Raw genomic sequence first — 23,213 nt, 5'->3', positions numbered from 1 at the left:
TCAGCGATTTCTCTACATTTGAAAGGCAGGCAGTTTTATTTATTTCAATGTTGCTGTAGGAGTCCAGAACATCTTTAAAACACGTATTGTTCTTTCAATACCAGGGGTTCCTACAGTAAGTGTGATCTTGTAGAACATGGCAAAACACTTAACACTAACAAGACAACTTTCAAAGCTTTTAAGGTCCAGCGAAACATTTTCACTACTCATATAACTCCTCTAGCCAAATGAAACATTTACAGGTGATTCATTTATTGAGTGGACACCTGCTTTTTCTCTTAACAGACTTACACCTTGAATGTTTACGACTACTTTTAGAAAATGGAGTACAGAAAAATCCCTGTTACAATTTCAGGTTAAAACCTTTTCAGAGGCCATTAATACTTCTTAGGACATCACAGGATTTAAATAAGGCCACACATGTTCAGTGTAAATGCAGTTAATATCCATTCCATTCACCACACCATGACCCACAGTAAACAGGTGCTTTATTCCAGAGATTTAGAAATGACAGCTTAATCTTGACAGCATAATGCATGCATCCCCTTTCACACCCTTTACCCTTTCAGTCCCTGCCCTAGTGTACTGTATGCTTAATGCTTCCGGTAACTCATCTGTTCATATTTCACTGATTTGGCAAAACGAGGGCAAAGCATTTTATATTTTAATTCTAACTGAAGAAAATGTTTATTTGTTCACAATTCCTTCTTCAATACATGAAAAAGAAGGAAAGTTTTAAAGTTACTTTTTAAATTTTATTTTGATTTTATAATTCACAGCACAGAATAATTTAAAAAAATGCAATGAAATATGAGAAATACTGTATGTGCACACATACAAAATTCCAGGAAATTAAAGACCATGATGTATTGTACCATCATTATACAGTACCATCTTGTTGCAGATTTTGTAGATAGATGGACAGACAGATGGATGTGGACAAGTATACCTAGGTGGGGTGTAAATAATTAATTTTAGATCTGTACCTTTTCATTTTCTATAAATTTAGACAGAAAACTGGCATCTGAACCACTCTCTAGCTGAAGTGAACATTTAATACTGTTACACGATTGTGTGCTACTTCACATAGATGAAAGGATGCTTAGTTGAAACGTGTATCTTATGCAACACTAAAGAAGATCATGAAGATTCTGAACACATCGCAATAAACAATCACTTTGCTTTTAACTTTACACATACATGGTGCACATACAGTATGCTGTTCACCTCCTTTAAAAGTCAATGGAGACATTTGTATCTGAGGAGAAAAAAAACAACACCTAAAACGTCTTAATGTTTGTAAGGGATGTGAGAAAGGGTTTTAAAGCAAAAGTACGGCATTCTGTGACACAGTTAAGATGTGTTTTTCAAGAGACGTGAGGTAAAGGAAGCCACAGAGGTTTGGAAAGCAATAATCCTGGGCATCAGAATATACTTTCTTCTCCTCCGAGGCCCCCCTGGGGTACAAGCACCCTAATTAGAACAGCTCTCGACACTGTAAGCCCCGTCTCATTATTCCAAGCAGGGCCATTTTTTGTAGCATGGCAAGAAAATGAAAGATGAAAATCCTGGCTCCTTTGCTGCGAAAGCAACATCTGAAAGAAATACTAAAGGGAGATGAGTAGCTGTAGAGCAATTCATCGAGGCCTTTGCTGTTCTCAAGTCCCCAAGTGCTGCCTTACAAGCACCCTTTCGTACATTAGATCTTGTTCTTTAAACGCACAACTTCATTAAAACCCAATCGTGCCTTCACTGTTATTTTTTATTATTGCCGCTTTAATTGATCTTGTGGCCTCCCATTAGGAGGTACTATTAAAACATTATTCTTGATTACTAGGAAGAGCCCCTTGGGATTGTAGTTAGGTAAATTAACCCTAAAAGTAAGGACCCAGATGCATGCTGTCTAGGATTCCTGCATGAAACAGACTGAAGAGTTTGTGGGATCAATAACATACAAACTACTGGAGACATGTAAAATGTTCGAACAAAAAGTGCACAGCCTCATTCTGGGTAGCTGCTTTTCCTTAGGACTTTGATTAGACACAGTTATGAATTTCTTTTCCATAATTTTAACTCTGTCTTTAGATTTTCTAAATCCTCTTCCTACGACTCTCCACAGCCTCAAAGTACAGTATGCTGATGCATGTAACACTATATACTGGAGCACTCAGATAATTACAGTACAGTAGCTACTGAGAACACTGCCTAGCAGAAAGAAAACAAAAGTGAACAGCTGTAAGAGAAAATAAAGATCATGCACTTCTACCACTTTCTTTTGTGTATGTGACACCTTGTAAAATTGACACTTTATAAACACAAGCACAATACTTTGCATTATGATGTTTAATGTACATGTATTACATGTTAAGAAGGTCACATGTCCCATTGCAGTAGAAGAGCTCAGGGGAAGTCAAACTCAACATTATTTTTGTTTCAAGGACCTTTGTTCCTCGGTCTGTCCCTCTGATCACAAGGTGCCTCGTAACAAAACCCAATTGTATGCATTTTAAATGATAGCCGTCTCCAAACTCTTGAAGGTTAACATATAATCCCTAGTTACTGTATGTTGCAATTTTCAAATTACACGTCACGTTCTGCTCAGTTTTGCCTATAAAATACAGGAATATAAGCACACTTGAAAAGGGGTAAGATTTTATACAGTTCCTATTTTGTACAGGTGTGCACATCAGATTCAAAGTATCAACAACACTCGTAAATTTGATTGAAGATGTAGGCATTAAGTTAAACAAATGTATTTACAACTACAGAAAAAGAATGTGCTCCAGCCAAAGATTAAGTAACTTAAGTCTGGTCTGGGGATTAAAAAAAAGTTACATGATTTTAGAGAGATTATACTATCTCTTTTCCTATGTGGCTGAACCACTTAACTAACATTCAAAGTAAATTATGGAAATCAAATGGAAATAAAGAAGAGTGTTCCATCATAAAAGAGTGAATAGTTTTCACCTAAAAAGAGTCATGAAGAAAAAATACAATTGAATTTACATAATACATAACACTAAACACTTAAATTTTTCCTTTACCATGAACAGCGTGATGAGTCCAGAAGATTATGCAATGCTATAGTAATACACACCGTAATGTGTGAAATATAGATTAGGCCCCCATGTAGTTTACCACATCAGTTCCACTCAGTATGACAGGTTTAACTTGATGTTCCTGTTCTAGTGTGCTGGGGCCGATGTTTCTCCTTTTCCTTAGGGGGAAACTGTTTATTTCATGGTAAATGAATAAGATGGATGGTTTGCCCAAAAAGAAAACTAAGCGTCTTAATTTTTTAAAACCGAAATCTGTACAACATTACAGCCATAACCATGCAAGGTAATCAACATGGAAGGGTCTAGATATCTAAATATATATATTTAATTTCTGAATTGCTTATATTTCAAGTGTTATTTTAAGGTGCTGCTACTTCAATTTTGTAGCATCTCACAAACATGACCAATAATATCAACACAACCACTGCTAATCTATTATATTTCATTACATATACTGTACAGTATAAAATCATGAAACTGAAATGTTTTCCTGCTGAAGCCTGTTGGTGTCTTACCAGTTGAAATGCTAAAAAGGGTTTGATCAGTTACTACACAGTTGTACTTTTGGATGAAATGTATTAATGGCTGAAGCCATTTCTTCCAATAGTCTTACAAAAGCTTCAAGTTTACAGTTTCTTGAGGGGAACAAAACTTGTTCATATGTGGAAGCACACATTATGTTTCCTAACCCTGGAAGAGAGGCTCACACCCATGTATGTTTCATGGCTAAATATCAGAATCTATATTTGAACTATTATTTGTTTCCTTGCATATGGATATATTCACATACTACTGAGTTAAGACTCACATACTGATGGATTAAGATTTTGGCTAGTCCATCATTAAACTACATTGAAGGAATGAGGCTCAAGAATGTTTCACCATCAGTTCTGTGATGGCTTATTATAAGAAGGTACATTGCAAAACCTTTTCTTTTAAAAATTTTGGAAAAATGTTCAATTTTATTTTGATAGGAACATGTAACACAAGCTTTCAACTTCACACCTAAAACAATCATGGAATAAACAAAATTAACCAGACTTTGCTTTTAATTAGCAAATATTACTGCTGATAAAGTTGTTTTTTTCTCTTCAAATTTAATAATAGTACTGATCCTGGAAACATTTCAGCAATGAAAATGAGAATTATTCAGTCTACTGCTCTGCACAGATACTGAAAACCTGTTGATCATGAAGGTTCAGATTCCTTGAATTCAGGCCATGGGTAACTCATGGTATGCTGCATATTTCCCAGTCACATAATGGTAGATCTGAGGAAAAAAGCAGGACATTAACTCTTTAAATTTCCATCTGATGTACTTATTTTATGTACATTCACAGTGTTTGCAATACACTTTAGAGATAATAATAGGTTCTTTCAGCTGGTTTGATCTTTGCTAAGGCCTCTGCAGACAGTCCTCTCCTTCCATTTCTCTGTCATACACACACTGTACTGAGCAGTTTCAAAACTATGCTCAAACTTTAACCTTCATTCTTTTGAGTTCTCTTACTAATGTATTCATCTTTAGTGTTCATGGCAGAAACTAAACTGTAGGCTACACATGAAGCTTGTAATTTAAACAGAACAAGCTTGTAAATTGAAGTCATTCCATCATCTTTCTGAAATCTTCGATCTATCAAGTCATGGGTTCGAGCCTGGGATAAGGTTAGGGTTGCCGACTGTGACCAGTGATTTCCCAAAGGGCAGTAACACACTTGGCTGAGCTCTGGTGAGGGACGTCAGCCAGGTCTCTCTTGGCTCTCAGAAAGACAGCGACCCCTGTACAGTGCTACAGCAGAGGGGTGCTCCTCTCCTCCAGCTGGCGCTAAACCGCTGGTTCAGAGGTGCGTAGCCCGTGATGTGTTAGGCAATGAGCGGCTTGGATGCGGTCAGGCCAGAGGAGACTGCCTGCACTTTCCTCCTACACCCACGTGCAGCCTCCATTATCTCAGCTGTGAGCCGATACGTGAAAGACAAAATCAATGTTTTTGAATCGAGTACGTATAACAAAAACGATTGACCACTATACATTTGTAGTTTAAGAAAAACAAATGTTGTTATTTCTTAGAGAACTGTAATGACTATCTTAGATAGTAATGACTATCTTCAATTTAGAAAAATAAGCATTGGATTCTTTTGACCAAAGAATAGTGAACAAGAAAATGCCCTTTTCCCCACCGCCTTTTAGTATTTTTTTCAGTTTGTGTATAAGGTCCCTTCACAAGCAATAAAAATAGCAATTTTTAAGGTGTGGCATAACTAGGTAACAACTGGCTGAGAGTGCCGAGTCTTCTTCCATTCATACTTGGTACTTTCAAGATGTAGCTAGTTGCAGAGGTCTTTAACGCTGTAGTTCCTGTGTGGACTATGCAGTGAGTGCATGAGGCTCAGGCACTGACCTGCCTCTCGATATCTGCCAATAGTGAACTGGCTCCAAGGCGAAAGAGGTCTGGTTTTAGCCACCCGTCACCCAACTCCTCCTTCATCAGGGTCAGCCATATCAAGGAGTCCTTGGCAGTGCGAATCCCACCTGCTGGTTTGAAACCAACCTATGGGAACAAAAAACATTGAAAAGATACTGTACATGAATGCACTGTATAAAAACAGACAATTAAATCACACAGCGAGACACTTAATCTGGTTCTATGAGAGCCATATCATTTGACTATTCAGATGAAACCATCCAAAAAAATGGAGTCGAGGGATTATATTGTATTGACAATCATACAAAACAGAAGATGGGAGTATTTCTATGCAGGAATTTCTTAAATTCTGGTCAAAAGAAGCTACTGAAACAATAGAAGCAATTCAATTAAACAGTAATTCAATTAGACAATAACAATTATTAACAACAGAAGCCCTTCAGTTGAAAGTCCAGCAACAATAACATCATCCTTCTGCAGAACCGATTTCTAATATGTTGAAAAATTACTTTTTGTAGTCTAAAATAATGCATTAAGTCTAGTGTTGTTCTTTCAGAAATTAAATTAAGTGCTACAATACAGTATGATGCATATCACCTCAACTTTCTACTGTATAAAATTCAGTATTTTTTTATATTTCCTTAAAAATAATAGAGAGCAGTAACTAGGAATTTATGAAATACAGCCAAGTGATGAGGCAGCTATCAGTTGTTTGTGTGACAAGGAAACTCTAGGTAGAATATTATTATAATGATACAACATTGTTATGAGTAACTGCATACTCTGTGGAATGTCTGTCTGATTCAGCAGATGATTTAAACAGAGCAATACAACTGTTCGGAGGTCCAAGATATTCTCTCCTGTTCCGGCTGCAAGATGGCTTTGCCTTTTACAGAACAAACACATCTGATAAACCTTTAGGAATACCAATGTTTTCTGTGTTAACAAGTTGCAAACATACCTTATGACCTGTCCGCCAAAAGTAGTCTCTTATAGCCCTCACCATTACTATGGCAACTGGAATTGTTGCATTGACTGTCTCCTTCCCAGTTGAGGTCTTTATAAAGTCTGAACCTGTGAAAAGATAACGGCATCAGGATATTGCACTGTGAAAATAGGTGTCAAATTCACTGGCATTCCAAAAATGGCTGGAAAAAAACATTCCTACTACATTTGCAGAACTGGACATTTTTTACAACAGTTTTTTGAAGACCCAAAATATGCTGCCTTCTATCACATTTTTTTTCTTAGCCTAATTTAAAAATAAAAAAAAGTCATACTTTGGTGAAAGACTAATGTACTAAAATATATCCCTTTATCAATTAAGATTCCATACTGTACTTCACTTCATGTGCAATCAACAGTACTTTGTGTTATTTTAAGTTAATTCATATTTCTGTGTCTATATCTTTTTAAAAATGTATCATGGTGTTAAAGAAGATCTAAATTATATTGGAGATTGAAGTAGATTTTGAATATGTATCACCTTTGCTTTATTCTGCAAATACCACGTTATATTGTATTATTTAATGTGCAATGATGAAACGCGAATTCAGTATTGCATAAATCAAAACAACTTTATAAGTGATCAAATTTGAAAGTCATCTTCCATTAGATTTATTTTCTACTCATCCTGTACTGTTTAAAATCTGAAACACCATGCCTTTTACTGTGTATAGGACTGTGCTTATGAAAAATGGTGGTTATTTCCCTAAAACTAAGTTATGACCCAAATGGTCTCTTTAGACACTTCCTCTCTAGACTTAAAACTTTTGCTTCATATAGCTTATAAACAAGTTACGATAACAGTGCTTAGTCAACAAGACTGTATCTTCTATATATGCTGTAAAGTATATAATACAACAGATGCAAATTCAAAAAGCACAAAATCTTGTGCCACATGGTCCGATTATCCTGTAAATTCAAACGTCAGGTGTTAAAAATATATTAGGTAAAACAGAGGACTGCAACACTACTACAACTTATTGATTTTGAGTTTTAACTAAGTTCACGTAGTAGAAAGTCCTAGAAGACAATTAACTCACATGAATGCAAACTCCTCTTTATTGTATCGCCTTTAAGACATCCCAAGGGAAAGATTAATAGTGGCACGCTTTGTCTAGCTTGTCTGTTTTATATGCTTACTTAATTTCTGTAGGTTAAATGAGTGCTACTGCCAATTTGATTTAATCGGACCACTGAATAGAATAATCAAGAAAGGTCTGGAAGCAGGAACAGTGCCTTGTACCTGCAATGAAAGTCATCTCTAAAATACAGACCTGTTTTTAATAAAGTGGAGGAAAAGTTTGACGATGAGGGGCAGAAAGCTTTTATTCAGAAAGGGACAGGCCTCCATAACAGAAAGTTTATGAAAAGAGCTCTGTGATCTTGCTTCCCTGTTTATTCTCACATGCAAGTCTCTACATGCCCCATGACAGAGGAAGAAACAAATGGAATTTCTTGTTTCCACAGCACATAACACGTTTTGTCACCGCTGTTTTCAAAATGTAAAGTCATATTATTTCTCTTACAGATTAAATTATTTTTAAAACCAATTGACCTTACCTTTTTTTTTAAATTAACTTTTTAAAATTTCAACGTTTAAATTTGACGTGAATCAGACCAGAATGAGACAACATTATGTTTTTGTTTAATTGGTAGGGAGTGTGGAAATGTTCCCATGGCTCCCATACCTAAGAAAATACTACGTTTAGTTAAAAATATTAAGTTTGTTGAAAAACAACTGGATGTGCAAAAGCCCATGAGTATCATTTCAAGAGCAAACTCTGTTAAATCCACAAACAGGCAAACAGAAATGATATAGCATTATAAGAACCGTTGCCACGTGCAAGAATGTGGTATGACAAGTTAAACCACACTCTCTAAAAGTGCTATAGTAAGTATGGAGTAACAAGACAAGAAAAAGACTAATTATATCAAATACTAACACAGCAATGACCAACTAGTTTATAATACAGCTGAAAACATGAGAGACATGCGAGAGATTATACCCTTTCAATTTTGATATACCTTCTAAGCTCCTTGCTGCCTGTGCATTAGATAGCTACCTGTAAGTGAGTTTCCATCACTGCAGTGTTCTGAGTTATTAAGGAATCTAGCACTATCATGTCATTGACTCCAGATGACCCCATTCCAGTAGTAACTTTTACCAGAACTCCCAAACATCAGATACAGATCTTTTGCATATTACTAACTCATGCCATCTACCTCATAAACTAATCTTGTACAGACAATTCTGATCAAATGTTTGTCAATAATATCAATGCTTTAAAAATGCATTTATATCTATAATTCCTTTATGCAACTTTGAAACTGAGAGGCTCTTGCTTTCCTAATCTATGCAATATTGCCAAAATAAGAAAGTACACACAGTACCATTACATTTTTGGACAGTGATAATCTTCAGGCAATCAGCTGAGTTATTAAACTTAGTCTGTCTAACAAAGTATATCTGCAGGGCTCACAAGAAGCATATGCTGCTTCTGACTGGTAAAGAAGAGTCACACAATTGTTAGTGTCTGATGTAGTTAATCTTTTTTTTCTGAAGAATGTGAAATGTGAAAAAAAATCATGAAATGAAGCTTAATCAGTTTTTTGATAAAAATAGAAGATGAAATTGTGCTTTTAATAGATTTAACACAAACTGGAGACTTATAAAATCAGTCTCCTTCTGTTCTGCAGCAAGTTTAATGGCTGTTCTGCACCTCATTACTGAACAGAACAAGATGAACATTTTCCAGTTCATTAAAGAAATGTTCTATGTATTTTTTTCTGTCTTTTTTTAACTTGCATTGTCCTTAAGATTCGTTATGGGGAGTCTTAATTACATGATAATGGATAATGGTTATTAAACGCAGGCTGTGGTAATGAAGCTCTATTCATTTGCCAACCAGGGAGACTGCTAGGAGGGTGAAATAAAATTGCCAGCTTCTGAGATTAATGGATCAAATTATTATTCAATTTCAGAAATCTCATCCGGAATTCATAGAAACAAGAGGAGATTAAGAAATGAGCGTGGCGACAAAAGCAATGCATTTTAATAATGATCTTAATCAGACCTGCGGACAATTTGGTACTATAATCGGCTTAAGACGTGATTATTAGTTAAGCATACAGTCGTAGTTTGCATTTCTCGTTTAAGTACTCATAGAAAAATAGGCCTATTGCAAGAGTTAAGCAACAGCACCATGTAGTGGACATGATGGTGAACTGCAGGTCCCTTATTTTAAGAAAATATGGACTGTTGCAAATGTATTGCTTTCAATAAATGAAATTTACCAGAGTTCTACTAAGAGATGACTACTTGTCTCTTTCATGTAATACATAATGAAATAGGAACAACACTTTAATTGTCTTTGTATGGCAATCCTGAATTAAAAATTAAAAATTCCTGACATTCACATCATCCCAGGTGATTTTATTTGCTTTAGAAAATGTAACATTTTCTTTAATTCATTCAGTCTTGAAAATAATGATTTGTTTGTGATTATATTACATTATCCAACACTTTGAGATCAATTTTTGCATCTTATTCTAAATTTTGTCAGTTTGTAAAGTTGTTGTGTGATCAAAAATTGATTTTGCGTAATTTCACTTGTAAATTATCTAGGCTGGCAGAAAAAAAATGTTGCTGTGAATTTATGAACATTTTTAATGGTAAAGGTTCAAAACCAAACTTTAAAGTTATTGAAAATTCTCAGACTCACTCACAAGCTGGCCTTAGCAAATTACTTTAGACCAGGCCAAGTTCCCATTGTAGCCAGGTAGCTAAATTGTAGCCTGGTAGCCAAAAGGAACAAGCCTACAGAAAGCAATGCACTGACCTGCCATCATAGCTACTAAACTGGCTTTGTGGACATTGGTGAAAGAGCCTAATTCTCCCACTGCTAGGATAGTCTTCATGTGAGCTTCTCCACAGGCCTTCTTGAACTGGCAGATCTCATGGTAGAGAGCTAAAGAAAGACAAGGCAACACATCAGAGACTGACACTGTCAGTTAACCATACATGCTCAGTAAATGCGAAATATAAAATTAAACAATAAATTAGTGATTTGATGTTTACGTTTTCAGCAATTATTCAAGACCTCTAAAGCCGTGTCTCAAATGCCGCACTAAGCCCTAAACCCTTCCACCAAGTCCGCAAATCTGTGACCTCGCGCAAGTAGGGACTTAAAGTGCTCGAGCATTTGAGGGTGCAACTTGATTAAAGGGTAATAAGACACCCTCACATGACATCACTCTCTGGTTATAAGGCTCACAGTCAAAATGCTTTCCGTTGGTGGTACTTTCATGCCGCTTTTATCCCAGTGGCTAAGTGCAGGCCTGCAGATTTTTTTTAAAAGAATTTTTTCATTCTCCACTCGCAGTTGCATGAAATTGAATGCCATCTCGCCTGTGCCTGCACAAAAGAAGTGACATACAGTAATCATGTTCGTTCATGTTGAGTAGGCTCGACTCAAACCGGGCTAAGTACACTAAGGAAAACTTGGCAATAATGGTCTCTGTTTTATCAAAGCTTTAGACTATTAAATACCTTTCATCTCGTCTGTGCAGGTACAAAAATGGCAGTATGAGGAACATAACTCATCATGTCGAACAGGACTGATTCGAAGTGGTTAAAGTAAAATAAATAAAGTACACTTGGCAAGACTCAAAGCCTTCATATTCATCAGTCAAAATGGGGGAATTACATTAAAAAATTATATCAATGTACCTAGGATACATATGAATCTAAAGCAGCCTAATGAAATTTTGTTTTTACATACAATAGTATGAGTTTTAAAACTGTAAAAAAAGTTAAGTTTTACTAATACATGAGTACAGTATGTTATTCTACATGGCAACTTCTCTCCATTTTGATTGGCAAGGTTTCATTTTCGAAACTTTCTGCAACGAACTGAGGGTAATTTCCTGCTCCGATGCAGACCTCAGAGAAGGCGCATAAAGGACACACGGGGGGGTGCTTGTGAGCACCCTTGTGAAAAGAAAGGGGACACACTAAGCTCTTGCAGACCTCAGCAGGAAAGTGCATATGAAGGGCACAAGATTGCAAGTCTGCATTTTGGGACACAGCCTTAAAGATTAAAAGAATCTCTTGAATTGCTCAAAAAATCAATCTGCTCATGCAGACACAGGAGAAGGAGGCAGTGCCTATAAAAACGGAGATGGTAAAACTGAGCTCACAAATTGCTGCCAACCATTCACCAATTGATTGTGAAACAGTACTTGGTTGTCGGTGAACAAAGGGAACAGAAAAGGGTGCTTATTACTCAGGTGGTCAAGCTGGAGGACTTGGGTGGGCACAGAGTGGGCTTGCCTGAGGGGTAAAAGCAAGATGATTTAGACAATTCCATCTTTGAAACAGCGAGATCAGGTTTGGTACAATCTCCTCAGAATCTGTGGAGATCACTCTTCAGGAGAGTGCAACAAGCTACGTAATTTTAAACTGGCTCTCTTTGCTTCACTGGTAAACAGCTGCTTTCTAGATTAAAGATTGATCCTGCTCCACCCTTCTCGGCTGAAGGATCTGTGCTGTGCTGTTTACTTTGGAGCAGGAAAAAGAGGAGTTCATAAGATATTAAGGGCTCATATCTCAACGAAGACTGGATGGAGTTACAGCACTCTCTCTTTCCAAGGATATTAATGGTATATGTAAAATTCCTACAGTTGTAAGTCTAAAGTTGTGACCACACCTAAAAGTTCTCCAAGCTTGACATTTTTTATGTTGTATTCTCTTGTTGAAACAAACTTAGAAATGCATTAAGTTGTTTGCTCTTGAATTTTGTTTTGTAATACCAGAATTGCAAACCATTGTAAATCCACAGTAAATCAGATGCTCCCTCCTCATTTCTCTGACAATCAGAATACGCTTGCAGTTATGTTGTTGTGTTCTGTAAGTTCATTTGTTTAGATTGTTTCACTGCAGTAATTAACCAAGTAAAATAATTAAAATGAAGAAAATAATTTAAAATTAATTATGCCATCTATATTAGACACCATCTGATATCAACCTAGACAATCCAAGTACCCCTTCAAAACTACAAAAACAACAGGATTTTGAGGTTGCCATACAGAAACCGAAATAAAAACACATTTTACTTTATCCAGGTGTCAGACAGCACAAGTAAAAAAATTATTTTGGTCAATACAGTATGTTCATTAAGTTTTGTGCAGGGACAGGTGAGATGACATTCAGTTGCATACAGTATGATCCAGAGCTTTGCAGGTTCGAGTCTCAGTCATGTTGCTAGGTGACTGCGCCCAAGCAGACACAGAACAGGCCTGGCACCGCCAGGGATAGGGTTGGCATTAGCCAGCCAAGCCCCTCTCGTTACCTGGTGAAACAGGGATCCCAGGTGCTTGCAAGCACTGAACCCTGCATGTTGCTGCAAAGCATGTACTGTCAGGAGATGAACAGCTCGATGCAGGAGCAGATTGAAAGTCTGACTGTACTTTTTATAGGCACAGGGGTTGTCACTATGAGCCGACACTTGAACACATACTGTAACTGGCAATTCCAAATTGTGCAGGTGTATTGCATTAAAAAAAGATGGGTCTATACAGGAAAACATAATAACAATATTGTTTTTACAGAACCACAAACTACATTTGACCTGAACGAAATCCTGACATTTACAGTAATGGAGGATTAATGACTCCATGATTAAACAGAACTGTTATTAGTCTTTTTTGTTGTAAAGATTTATTTTATTTTCTACCTTACTCTGTGTATTACTTATGATTCAAGGTTGTCTCTATTGTTCTCAGTCATTCTCACAGGATAACATCTTTGTAAATCAAATACAATCCCCTATGATACATTAATTATTTAAATATTCCCCTTACATTTTATTTTCACTGTGCTTACATTATAGATCCTGGTTCTCAAATGTTGTGACAGTAGGTCTGCCTTTGTAAGAGGAAACATATTTAGCACTTCCCCCAAACTTAACCACTACAACACCTCAAAACATCCACATGGGATAATTACAAGCATGAATTTTATAACTATGCTAAGACAATATAAAAACACTAAGTCCAGTGATTTCTAAAGGACATAGAGGACAGCTGCAAATATAGCATTTTTAAATGACATATATGTTCATTTTTTCGTTTTACTGTTTGATATTTATTGCCAGCAGCCATGTCACCCTGCAACTTACAATTGGCAGCCCACTGAAGCTAAGCAGGTGTGAGCCTGGTCAGTACCTGGATGGGAGACCTCCTGGGAAAAACTAGGTTGCTGCTGGAAGAGGTGTTAGTGAGGCCAGCAGGGGGCGCTCACCCTGCAGTCCATGTGGGTTCTAATGCCCCAGTATAGTGACGGGGACACTATACTGTAAACAAGCACCGTCTTTCGGATGAGACGTAAAACCGAGGTCCTGACTCTCTGTGGTCATTAAAAATCCCAGGGCTTTTCTCGAAAAGAGTAGGGGTGTAACCCCAGCGTCCTGGCCAAATTTCCTATGCCTCCTAATAATCCCCCTCTATGAATTGGCTACATTACTTTGTTCTCCTCCCCCACTCCGATGGCAGGCGGAGCGACGTGCCGGTTGGAGTATTCTCGGTCGCATTTAATGGCAACGTCAGCAATTACAGAAACCAAAGTAGAAATATTAGTATAACCGAACTCTAACTAAAAGACACAGAAAAACAGTGAAAAATTAGGAACTGTACAGTATATACATATCATGCCCAGCCCAAATTTCCGATGAAGGGCCACAGGTCTAGATACAGAGAAACACGACTACGAACTCAGTAAATACAACAGAAATATGTATCAAAAAGTTTAAAAAGGCTAAGACTGATCCTGTCTTTGCAAATGTAAAGACTGACACTTTCTCCAGCACAATGATTTGTTGTAACAGAGAATGTAGATGCGAAGCTGCCATTAACTGCCAAGCTTACCTTCCCACTGCCCAGTCAGCGCTAGAGTCCTATTAATGACGATGTCAATCTCACGGGCTCCATCCTCCACTGCCTGGCGCACCTCTTCGAGACGCGTTTTCAAGGAGGTCTGTCCAGCAGGAAACCCTGTGGCCACTACAGTAAGATCAATCCTTCCGTTACAAACGACCGCACTGTCATTTCACTTACTGAACTGTATTAAAGAAATGGCTAGGAAGCTGCTTATAGTTGTGGTTCTTGCCTCTACAAACAGTAATCAATTGTTTTAGCAAAGAGGAGAAAATGACTAAAAGAGCAAAGCAAGATCCAATCCCAAAGGGGAAACAAAACTGCAAAGAAAACGTTGTGATGAAGGAAGACGTCTTGTCCCATTGCCATCAGTCCATTCGGAAGCCACAGTGAACAAAAGAAATGTTCACGCTGCATGTATGGCAGATGAACACCGTCAGAGGGACCTGAAACACATTCTCAAGGATAAAATGATGATGAACACGCAGGGCCTCATTCACTGTGGTAATGCATTTTGCACATGTCAAGCTCATGGAACAATTACCATGAGGTCTGAGTCATTTATATACCCTGCAACATCAAGAAGATAGCACAATAGTGCTTGGGCCCTCGGTTCAGTTCAAGCCTAATGTACTGTAAGTGAGGTACTGTTTGCCGTTTGCATCTGTTGTTGTTTTTCTGTATGTTCTACCTGTGTTCACGTGGGTTTCCTCCTGGTACTCCAGTTTCCTGCCACAATGAAATAAATACTGGTTGGTCCATTTGCGTGAACATTGGGAAAATTGGCCCTCGTGTGAGTGTGTGTGTCTGTCTGCTCTGTGATGAACTGGTGCCCTGTTCAGGATGTACCTTGCCTTGCCCTCATTGCTGGCAGAGATAGGCTCTAGATTCCCCACAAACCTGAACTGGAAGTGTTTAGGAAATGGATGCATGGAATGCCTATGTTTAAGATAATATTTTTATTTTAAATTTCTGTGAATTGGTATTTATTTTTCAAAACGTTCAGAACTTTCAGGTGTTTGGGGATTTACACAGGTACCTTCAAAAGATTTAATGTGATTTTACCTCTCTGCACAGTGATAACTTTTTTGGTCACTCTTGATGTCTTAAGACCATATAGCATGTAAAAAATACTTCTAATTTGTTAAAGCTTTACTTCTAATTTAATACCGCATTTCTCTCCTAAGCATCATAAAATAATATATAAACAAAAGTTAAAGAGAACAACAATGTAAACACTAGTGATGCGTGGGTTGACTCACACCCACGGGTCGGGTGGGCTCGGGTTAAAAAAAAAGATTTTAGATCAAGTCAGGCGGGTGCGGGTTCATTTCTCACAACCGCAGGTGGGGTGCGGGTAAAAAAAAAGCCGACACGCGAATCACTAATAAACACGCTCTGCCCCGATAACCCAATCTGGCTCAACCTGAAACCCCCCCTTTTTTCTAATTATGAGGAATGAACTAGGGAGCTGCTGCAACAGTGAATGTGGAGTAGAGAGTAAGGTGCAGAACTGAACTGTGAGCAGGCAGAGAATATCTTTGCATTGGGGAGCAGGGGGTCCTGGAGGCTGATAGTGCACTTCAGTGCTACTCCTGGTTTCCTACGTATACAGTACGTTATTTTCCATCACCCCTTTGTACCTTCGTCTGTAAACCCTCATTCTGTTTCGTGCTGTTTCCCATACAGAGGATATATGCGAAGCAAACATTTACTTTAATAATCTATAAATGTATTAACTTTTAAGCAATTCATACAGAATAAAGTATTTAAGATTTTATACATTGTGGTGTCCCCCTACCAGGCAGCAATGATGCAAATTGTCCCTGTTTTAGTGAGCAAAGGCCACAACTTCCATAACTATTAAAAATAACTCTCACTTGGACTGCAAGTTTGTTAAACTAAGCAAAGAATATTTTTTATCATGTTCTGGTGCACAAAGAAATATGCAGACTCCTCACATTTACTTCTATACAAATGTCCTTTTCTAAAATAGGTTTTTCACATGCCAACTCAATATGAGCAATTGAGAGTGTTATTAATGTTCCACACAAAAACTTGGGAACACTTTCCATTGTCTGAATAAATCATAGGCACTGAAATTTTAAAACAGCCCTTGTTCTGCATGTTAAAACGAACCAAGTCTGGTTTTAAAGGCCCCTCTCTTTAACATCATCCCGTCAAAGAGTAGTTTTTCCACCTTAGTGATTTCATTGCAATAATCTTTGGCTGAGGAGCTTGAGGAACTTACTGTACAAATAAGCATTCAAAAACAGGACTGAATTCTTTCTAAAGGTCACAATCTTCTAGCCCACGTTCTTCTTAATTCTTTATTATAATTACATCTTATTTGATTTTGAATGTATCTATTTGATTTAATTTGCTATAATCAAATTAAATTTTATTGCTTAATTCCTTGAAGTGAAATCATCTTATGTCTGGCATTTTGCTGCTTAGAATATTATTAAGCAAATTAAATTCTTCAGGCAGTGATTAAATTCTTCTGCCATGGTGTACACCAAGTTATCACATCGCTTCGGTTTCACAAGGGAATTCACAGGACACTCTGTTCCACATCACCTCAAGTATTCGCGGTATTAAATGCTCAACCTAAAGATGTCTGTGCACTTACCTGAGGCCACAGGGATGTTAGACTTGGCTGTCTTGAGTGTTTTTACTGCATCAGTTACACGAGCCGGGTAGACACAAACCGCAGCTGTAGTTATACCTGGGCAGCAGAAAACAGTAACACCTTTCAAAACCCGAATGCCGCATAAACTCCCATAAAACTGTACGTGTACAAAGTTAATTTTACAAAATGTGCCATCACTGAAAGGGGGTAAATATTTTGTATGAAGGAAGTTTGATGTTTTGTTAAGTGACTAAAAACCCAGGAGTGAAAAAAGGAAGCTATAAGTCAGCTTAAACCATTGGATGGACACATTTGATCAAAGACCACAGCAAGTTACTGTACATTGTTTTTACCGTTGACAGAAAAAATCAATTTCCCTATTGAATAACAATAGCAGGTGGATAATTACGTAAGTTTTGCAATGAAACAAAAGTGATATCAAAATGTAAAAATAATTTTGTTATTGATCACATTTTGTCAAAGTAAGAGACAATATTCTTATATTATTACACCTCTTAGTCTCTCAGTCTCTCCCTGTGCTGAAATATGTAGAGCATCACAAAAACATTACATCAGTTCCATTATTCAAATAGTCAGTGTGGACATTATGCCCATTGGCAATGTTGTAGGCCACTGGAAGAGGATTTAATTTTAAAGATCCATATAAGCAATGATGTCCATGCTGTCTTAATCACAAGTTATTTTTCTGTACAACTGCTTCTTCATTGACTACACATAACACAGATCTAGTGAACTGCTGTAAAGAACCTCTGCTGTTTAACATTTTAACTAAAATTGAGAAATACTACTGTATGCCCATAGATTAATCAAAGACCAAATTTAATTTCTGATTTAAGTTGTGTCTAAGAAAAGTCTCTAATTTAGTTCTGCAATAAAGAAATATACAGGCACCCTCTAGTGGACATATGTTATACTACCATTATGTTTGAATTGTACTTAAAGACCACATGATACATTTTTAGCAACAAGTAGAGATTATTTCCTAGATGAAATGTAAAAAGAAAAAAAAATGTTTTAGCTTTTGCGGCCTCTTCAGTTGTGTGGTAATACTTTTACACGTTCACTTGAATTCCATAATACTAGGATAAGAGCTCTTATCTTATCAAACGTCAACAGAAAAACTTTTTTTTTGGAAAACATAAACAACATAATGAATAAGTATCATCATTCAACCTGTCTGAACTATTATCGCCCTACTTCCCACCTCGCAACCTTCGCTCTTCCAATTCTGGTCTCCTAACTGTCCCCCAAGCCCGTCTACATTGTATGGGCGACAGGGCCTTCTCCTGTTATACCCCCAAGCTCTGGAACTCTCTCCCCAAGGATATCAGAGAGTCACCTTCTCTAAACTCCTTCAAATCCAGACTCACAACCTTCTTCTTTAGAAGAGCCTGTAGTTAACTGGTTCCATTCTTCACCCCTCTGCTCTTCTTAGTACCACCATCCACAGTCTCCTCTGTATATTTAATTGTGTTTTATCTTCTGTATTATTTTTATTTATTGTTGTTGTCATCCTGTAAAGCGCTTTGAGAAGCCACCTTTAAAGGCGCATTATAAAATAAAGTTTATTATTATTATTATTATTATTATTCACCACGACTATTAGCATTATGGAGACTGGCCAGTGAGAGGTCTGCAATTACCACAGACCTGCCACTAGAGGCTGCTAAATCAGACTCAAAAACAAGGTCACTTCCGTAGTCTCACCTATTGTCTGCACTACTTCAGAGGAATTGTTCTCGAAAAGGGAAATACTGGTGTTTAGCTCAGAGGGGCAGTAGTATCCCCTCTCCTATTCTTATAACATTCCTTTTGGGTTATGTAAGACAGGGTATAGTTTAAGTTTAGTCAGAGCTTTGGTTTTGTTTTTGATTATTGTTATTAGTAGTAGTAGTAGTAGTGTGTAAAAACTACTTAAAGTCAGGATCAACACTCACACTGTTAATTTAATATCACAGATTGGTATGTTTTATATGCAAAGTTCCTGAGACATGGTCTCAAGTCAGGAATCTTACACAATTGTTAACGCAAAGGAATTATTTCTTTTAAAGGAAGTGTGCTCATATTGGGACTACAGTAGCTTCTCCTTTTTCAAATAACTTTTTATTTTATTTTTAAATATTAGTCATTATTTAATTCATCTGACACTGTGAAGAAACACTATTCAGGTTATTAATAGTGTTAGCAGTGTAAAAATGTTAAAATATAGCCTAAGGACGGAAGGTCTGATTGCTTTTGTTTCTTGGATTGAATGTAGAAAACATTTTACAATAATTTTTACTCAACTTACAAAAAAAATAAATAAACAGATGACAGGCATTTCCTAACATTACAGTGCTGCATGCTGAATGTTATAACCTGAGATGTTACACAAGACCTGCTATAAGAATAATGTTAATTAGCTCCAATTTCAATAAATACCTTTTACAAAAAAGGCTTACCAGTGAAAGAGCTGGTGTCCTCATTAGTGTATCTGCTGTTATCATAACCAGAGGGAAACATCAGATCGACCTACCTTTGTCATCCATGTCCATGCTTTTGAGCAGGTCATCGCGAATGGGATGGATGGCTTTTAAACACAACCGCTGGACATTGGAGGGAGTGTCGTCACCAGAGAGGGTGGTCAGATCTATACACGTCACTGCTCTAAGTAGCCATGCTGCCTATTAAATGCAAGCAGACCAAATTTTGATTAAAACACTTACTGTATCCACAGTATACTGGCAATTACAGGACTGCTTGATTTAATTATTTTTTTTATTTGCAGTTTTACTGGGAACAAACAAAATTACATGTCTGTGACAACTGCGGCAACATACAGTAGGGTAACAAAGAAAAACATCAATATCACCACAAAAGGAAGAAGAATATGAGGACAGAAAAGAAAGAAAATGGGTAAGTTATAAATGCACTTCCTTGATTTCACTGATTAATACAGGAATGGAACCAATGTGTGCTGCTCATGAACAGAAAAATGTTTTTGTGCCAAGTCCTCTTCAAGTTTGAGTGCAGACCACCCTGAAGGGTGCCTGCGAGTGTGGCGCAGATGTGAAAAATAGTGTGGCTGGTTGTTGTGTACGACAGCCCTGTCGATGGGGAAGGCCAGGTGTGATGATCTGAGCGGGAATTTCTAGTCACAACAGAGCTCCACCTATAACGAGTGATGGCAACCCGACCACCTTGCACTGCACTGATCACCTTCTGCTTCCTCACCTGCTGCTCTTCCTGCAGGCTCATCCTAACAGGATAACGTTCCAGCAGGAAAACCTGCTCATACAACTTCATATACAGTGTATGGATGTACAGTATGTGCTGGGCCCCTGGGTTCAAGTCTGGCCCTGGGGGGCTATCTGCATGGAATCTGTATGTTTTCCACATGTCTGTGCGAGTTTCCTCCGGGTGCTCCAATTTCCTCCCACAGTCCAAAGTCATACTGGTAGGTTAACTGGCTTCTAGGAAAATTGGACCTAGTCTGAGTGTGTGTGTCTGTCCTGGGATGGACTGGCATCCTGTTCAGGAAGTACCCAGCCTTGCTCTCATTGCTTGATGGGATAGGCTCTGGCTCCCCTGCGACCCAGAATTGGATGAAGCTGTTAGACAATGGATTGGTGGATTTATATATGGAATCCCTACTCACCACACTTGAGTCCCATTGTGGAATGAACTGTTTAAATGTCTCACATTTATGGCTCAGACTGCTGAAGCTGCACATGCTTGTTCACACCCTATAAAACATGTCTATGATGTACAGCTTGTATTGCTGCCAACAATGGTGATACACTTCTCTAGCCTGTGATATTCACAATGAACCCTCTGCTGATCAACCCCTATTGATGACAAATGTTAATCAACATGATGAATTTAACTACAGTATGCCAATGTGTTCTAGTTGTAAGTGATATATTTCATTGGATGATTAATAAATATTGCAATAAATGATTGAAACGTGAAAGGAAGTCACGTTTCTCTGATTAAGTAGGTTTTATTGACCAACACTACATGTGTGCCTGGAATAAAATAAATGTTAAACATGGAGGACAAAATGCAAAATATTTACTTTAAAGGTAAAACATAAGGCAAGTTTTATAATAATAATTAATAATTGCTTAAACTTATATAGTGTATAAGGACACTCCACTCAAAGCGCTTTACCGGTAATTGGGACTCCCCTCCACCACCACCAGTGTGCAGCCCCACCTGGATGATGCGACGACAGCCATAGTGTGCCAGTCTGCTCACCACACACCAGCTATCAGTGGGGAGGAGAGCAGAGTAATGAAGCCAATTCGTAGATGGGGATTATTAGGAGGCTATGATTGATAAGGGCCAATGGGAAATTTGGCCAGGACGCCGGGGTTACACCCCTACTCTTTTCGAGAAACGCCCTGGGATTTTTAATGACCACAGAGAGTCAGGACCTCGGTTTTACGTCTCATCCGAAGGACGGCGCCTGTTTACAGTATAGTGTCCCCATTACTATACTGGAGCATTAGGACCCACACAGACCGCAGTGTGAGCACCCCCTGCTGGCCCCACTAACACCTCTTCCAGCAGCAACCTTAGTTTTTCCCAGGAGGTCTCCCATCCAGGTACTGACCAGGCTCACTCCTGCTGAGCTTCAGTGGGCTGCTAGTTGCGAGTTGCAGGGTGATATGGCTGCTGGCTAAGCTTTATGTTAAGGTAAATACAGGTAAAATGGATAAATGCAAAACTGTGATAAAGACATAATCTCAATGTTCACTATAAGAAATGATACACCTTTTATGTAGAGTTCAGGTAATAAAGCACAACATACCTGCCATCCTTTTTTCACGAGCTTCCAGCTCTGTATTTTTTGTGCCCGTCTCAAAACTGCAGGATGATTTACACGGACTCTAGACACCCATCCTAGGTCTGTGAAGGGTAGAAAATTAAATCTTATTAATGCGCCGGTACTGATTTTGCATGACAGTGTTATTAAAAGCTTCGGGATGGTGTATACTGTAAATCAGGATCCTGCCAAAAACTTGCATCACTCCTGGTGCAGTGTTAACCATTTTCTAAGCATAATTCCAAAGCAAAGAGTTTCAAATTATATTGGGAAAGGAACAAGTTATCTTTATCACTGATACTAATTAAATTGCAATTTTCCATAATCATATCACATGATCTTTAGCAGCACCAGTCCTGTGACACATTAGGTAAAATAACCACTAACTTCTTCAACCGCTTTTTATCGCACCACGTGTGTTATACTGCACGTACTGTATAAGAGTAGAAAACTAACCTACCTCGTTTAGCTGCTCACGAAAATAATATATTCTATCCTGTGTCTTTTCGTATTGAGTTTTCTTTCAAATTTCTGAACCTTGTCTTTTTTCATCTGTGGAATACTGCTAATGCATAGTTCGTCTCGGATTGAAGGAGGCACTTTTGATTTTTAACATAAACGCCCGGTTTTCCAATAAACAGTAACTGCATACTACGCGGTGACCATTATTTATCAGTTAGGATATTACACAAATAAAAGACTGCATATCTATATACCTAAAAAATTGTGAAGTGATTAAATTTCAAAATAAAAAGAATAACATCATGACAGAACCACAACACTCTGTATTAAAGTCACTGTACCTATCCATGCGCGAAACACACATTTCATTGTCTTTTCTTAATAATGAAACATAACTTAGTGGACATAAACCTTACCGAGCTCGATTCCAGGGTTTCTTGCAGACATGAATAACAATGTGTGACAGGTCTTTAAAAAACACTTAAACTTCTCACAGTGATGAGTACTTTTTCCGCACTCCCAGCAGCAGCTACTGTATGCCTGACACTTCGTCACCAATTAGCACCGCCTCTCGGTTTCCTTGTTGCTCCGTCATTTCCCTCCCCGTTACCGCCCTAGTCTGCGGACCAATCCCATTCAAACTGAGCTGTTGGAAGATGTAGGAACAAGTGTGAATACAACAGTATACAGGCTTTTGTAAACCATTTCCATCGGATTTCGATTCCTGGAGTTGCCGTCACCGCTGTTTTGCCTTTGACACTATCCCGCTGAAAGGAACGCGCAAGCAAAGGCTGTCACTGTCGTGTCACTCTCCAATTAATGAGATGAATATTTCTTGCTACAAACCTTTGCTACAAAACAAGCAAATC

The 23,213-nt window shown here is 37.9% G+C and overlaps 1 protein-coding gene across 2 annotated transcripts; it reads right to left on the bottom strand.

The window, feature by feature from the left end:
• Positions 1-2,331: 2,331 nt before the first annotated feature.
• dera (deoxyribose-phosphate aldolase (putative)) lies at positions 2,332-22,889 on the bottom strand. Of its 2 annotated transcripts, XM_088923652.1 has the most exons (9): positions 22,761-22,889; positions 21,868-21,965; positions 19,588-19,735; positions 17,052-17,147; positions 14,411-14,545; positions 10,327-10,455; positions 6,444-6,556; positions 5,459-5,608; positions 2,332-4,329 (listed from the first exon to the last, which is right to left on the bottom strand). In XM_088923652.1, exons 1-9 carry the CDS (start codon positions 22,789-22,791, stop codon positions 4,273-4,275), a joined length of 957 nt encoding a protein of 318 aa, XP_088779778.1. In that variant the 5' UTR covers positions 22,792-22,889; the 3' UTR covers positions 2,332-4,272. The 2 variants fall into 2 exon arrangements, with proteins under 2 accessions (XP_088779778.1, XP_088779777.1); XM_088923651.1 differs by lacking the exons at positions 17,052-17,147; positions 19,588-19,735; positions 21,868-21,965; positions 22,761-22,889 and adding an exon at positions 15,111-15,467.
• Between the last annotated feature and the right edge of the window lie 324 nt (positions 22,890-23,213).

Source organism: Atractosteus spatula, chromosome 8 (assembly GCF_055471065.1).
Source record: "Atractosteus spatula isolate fAtrSpa1 chromosome 8, fAtrSpa1.hap1, whole genome shotgun sequence".
Taxonomy (NCBI): Eukaryota; Metazoa; Chordata; class Actinopteri; order Semionotiformes; family Lepisosteidae; genus Atractosteus; species Atractosteus spatula.
Note: the sequence above shows the minus strand (reverse complement) of the source record. Positions and strands in the feature narration are given on the sequence as shown.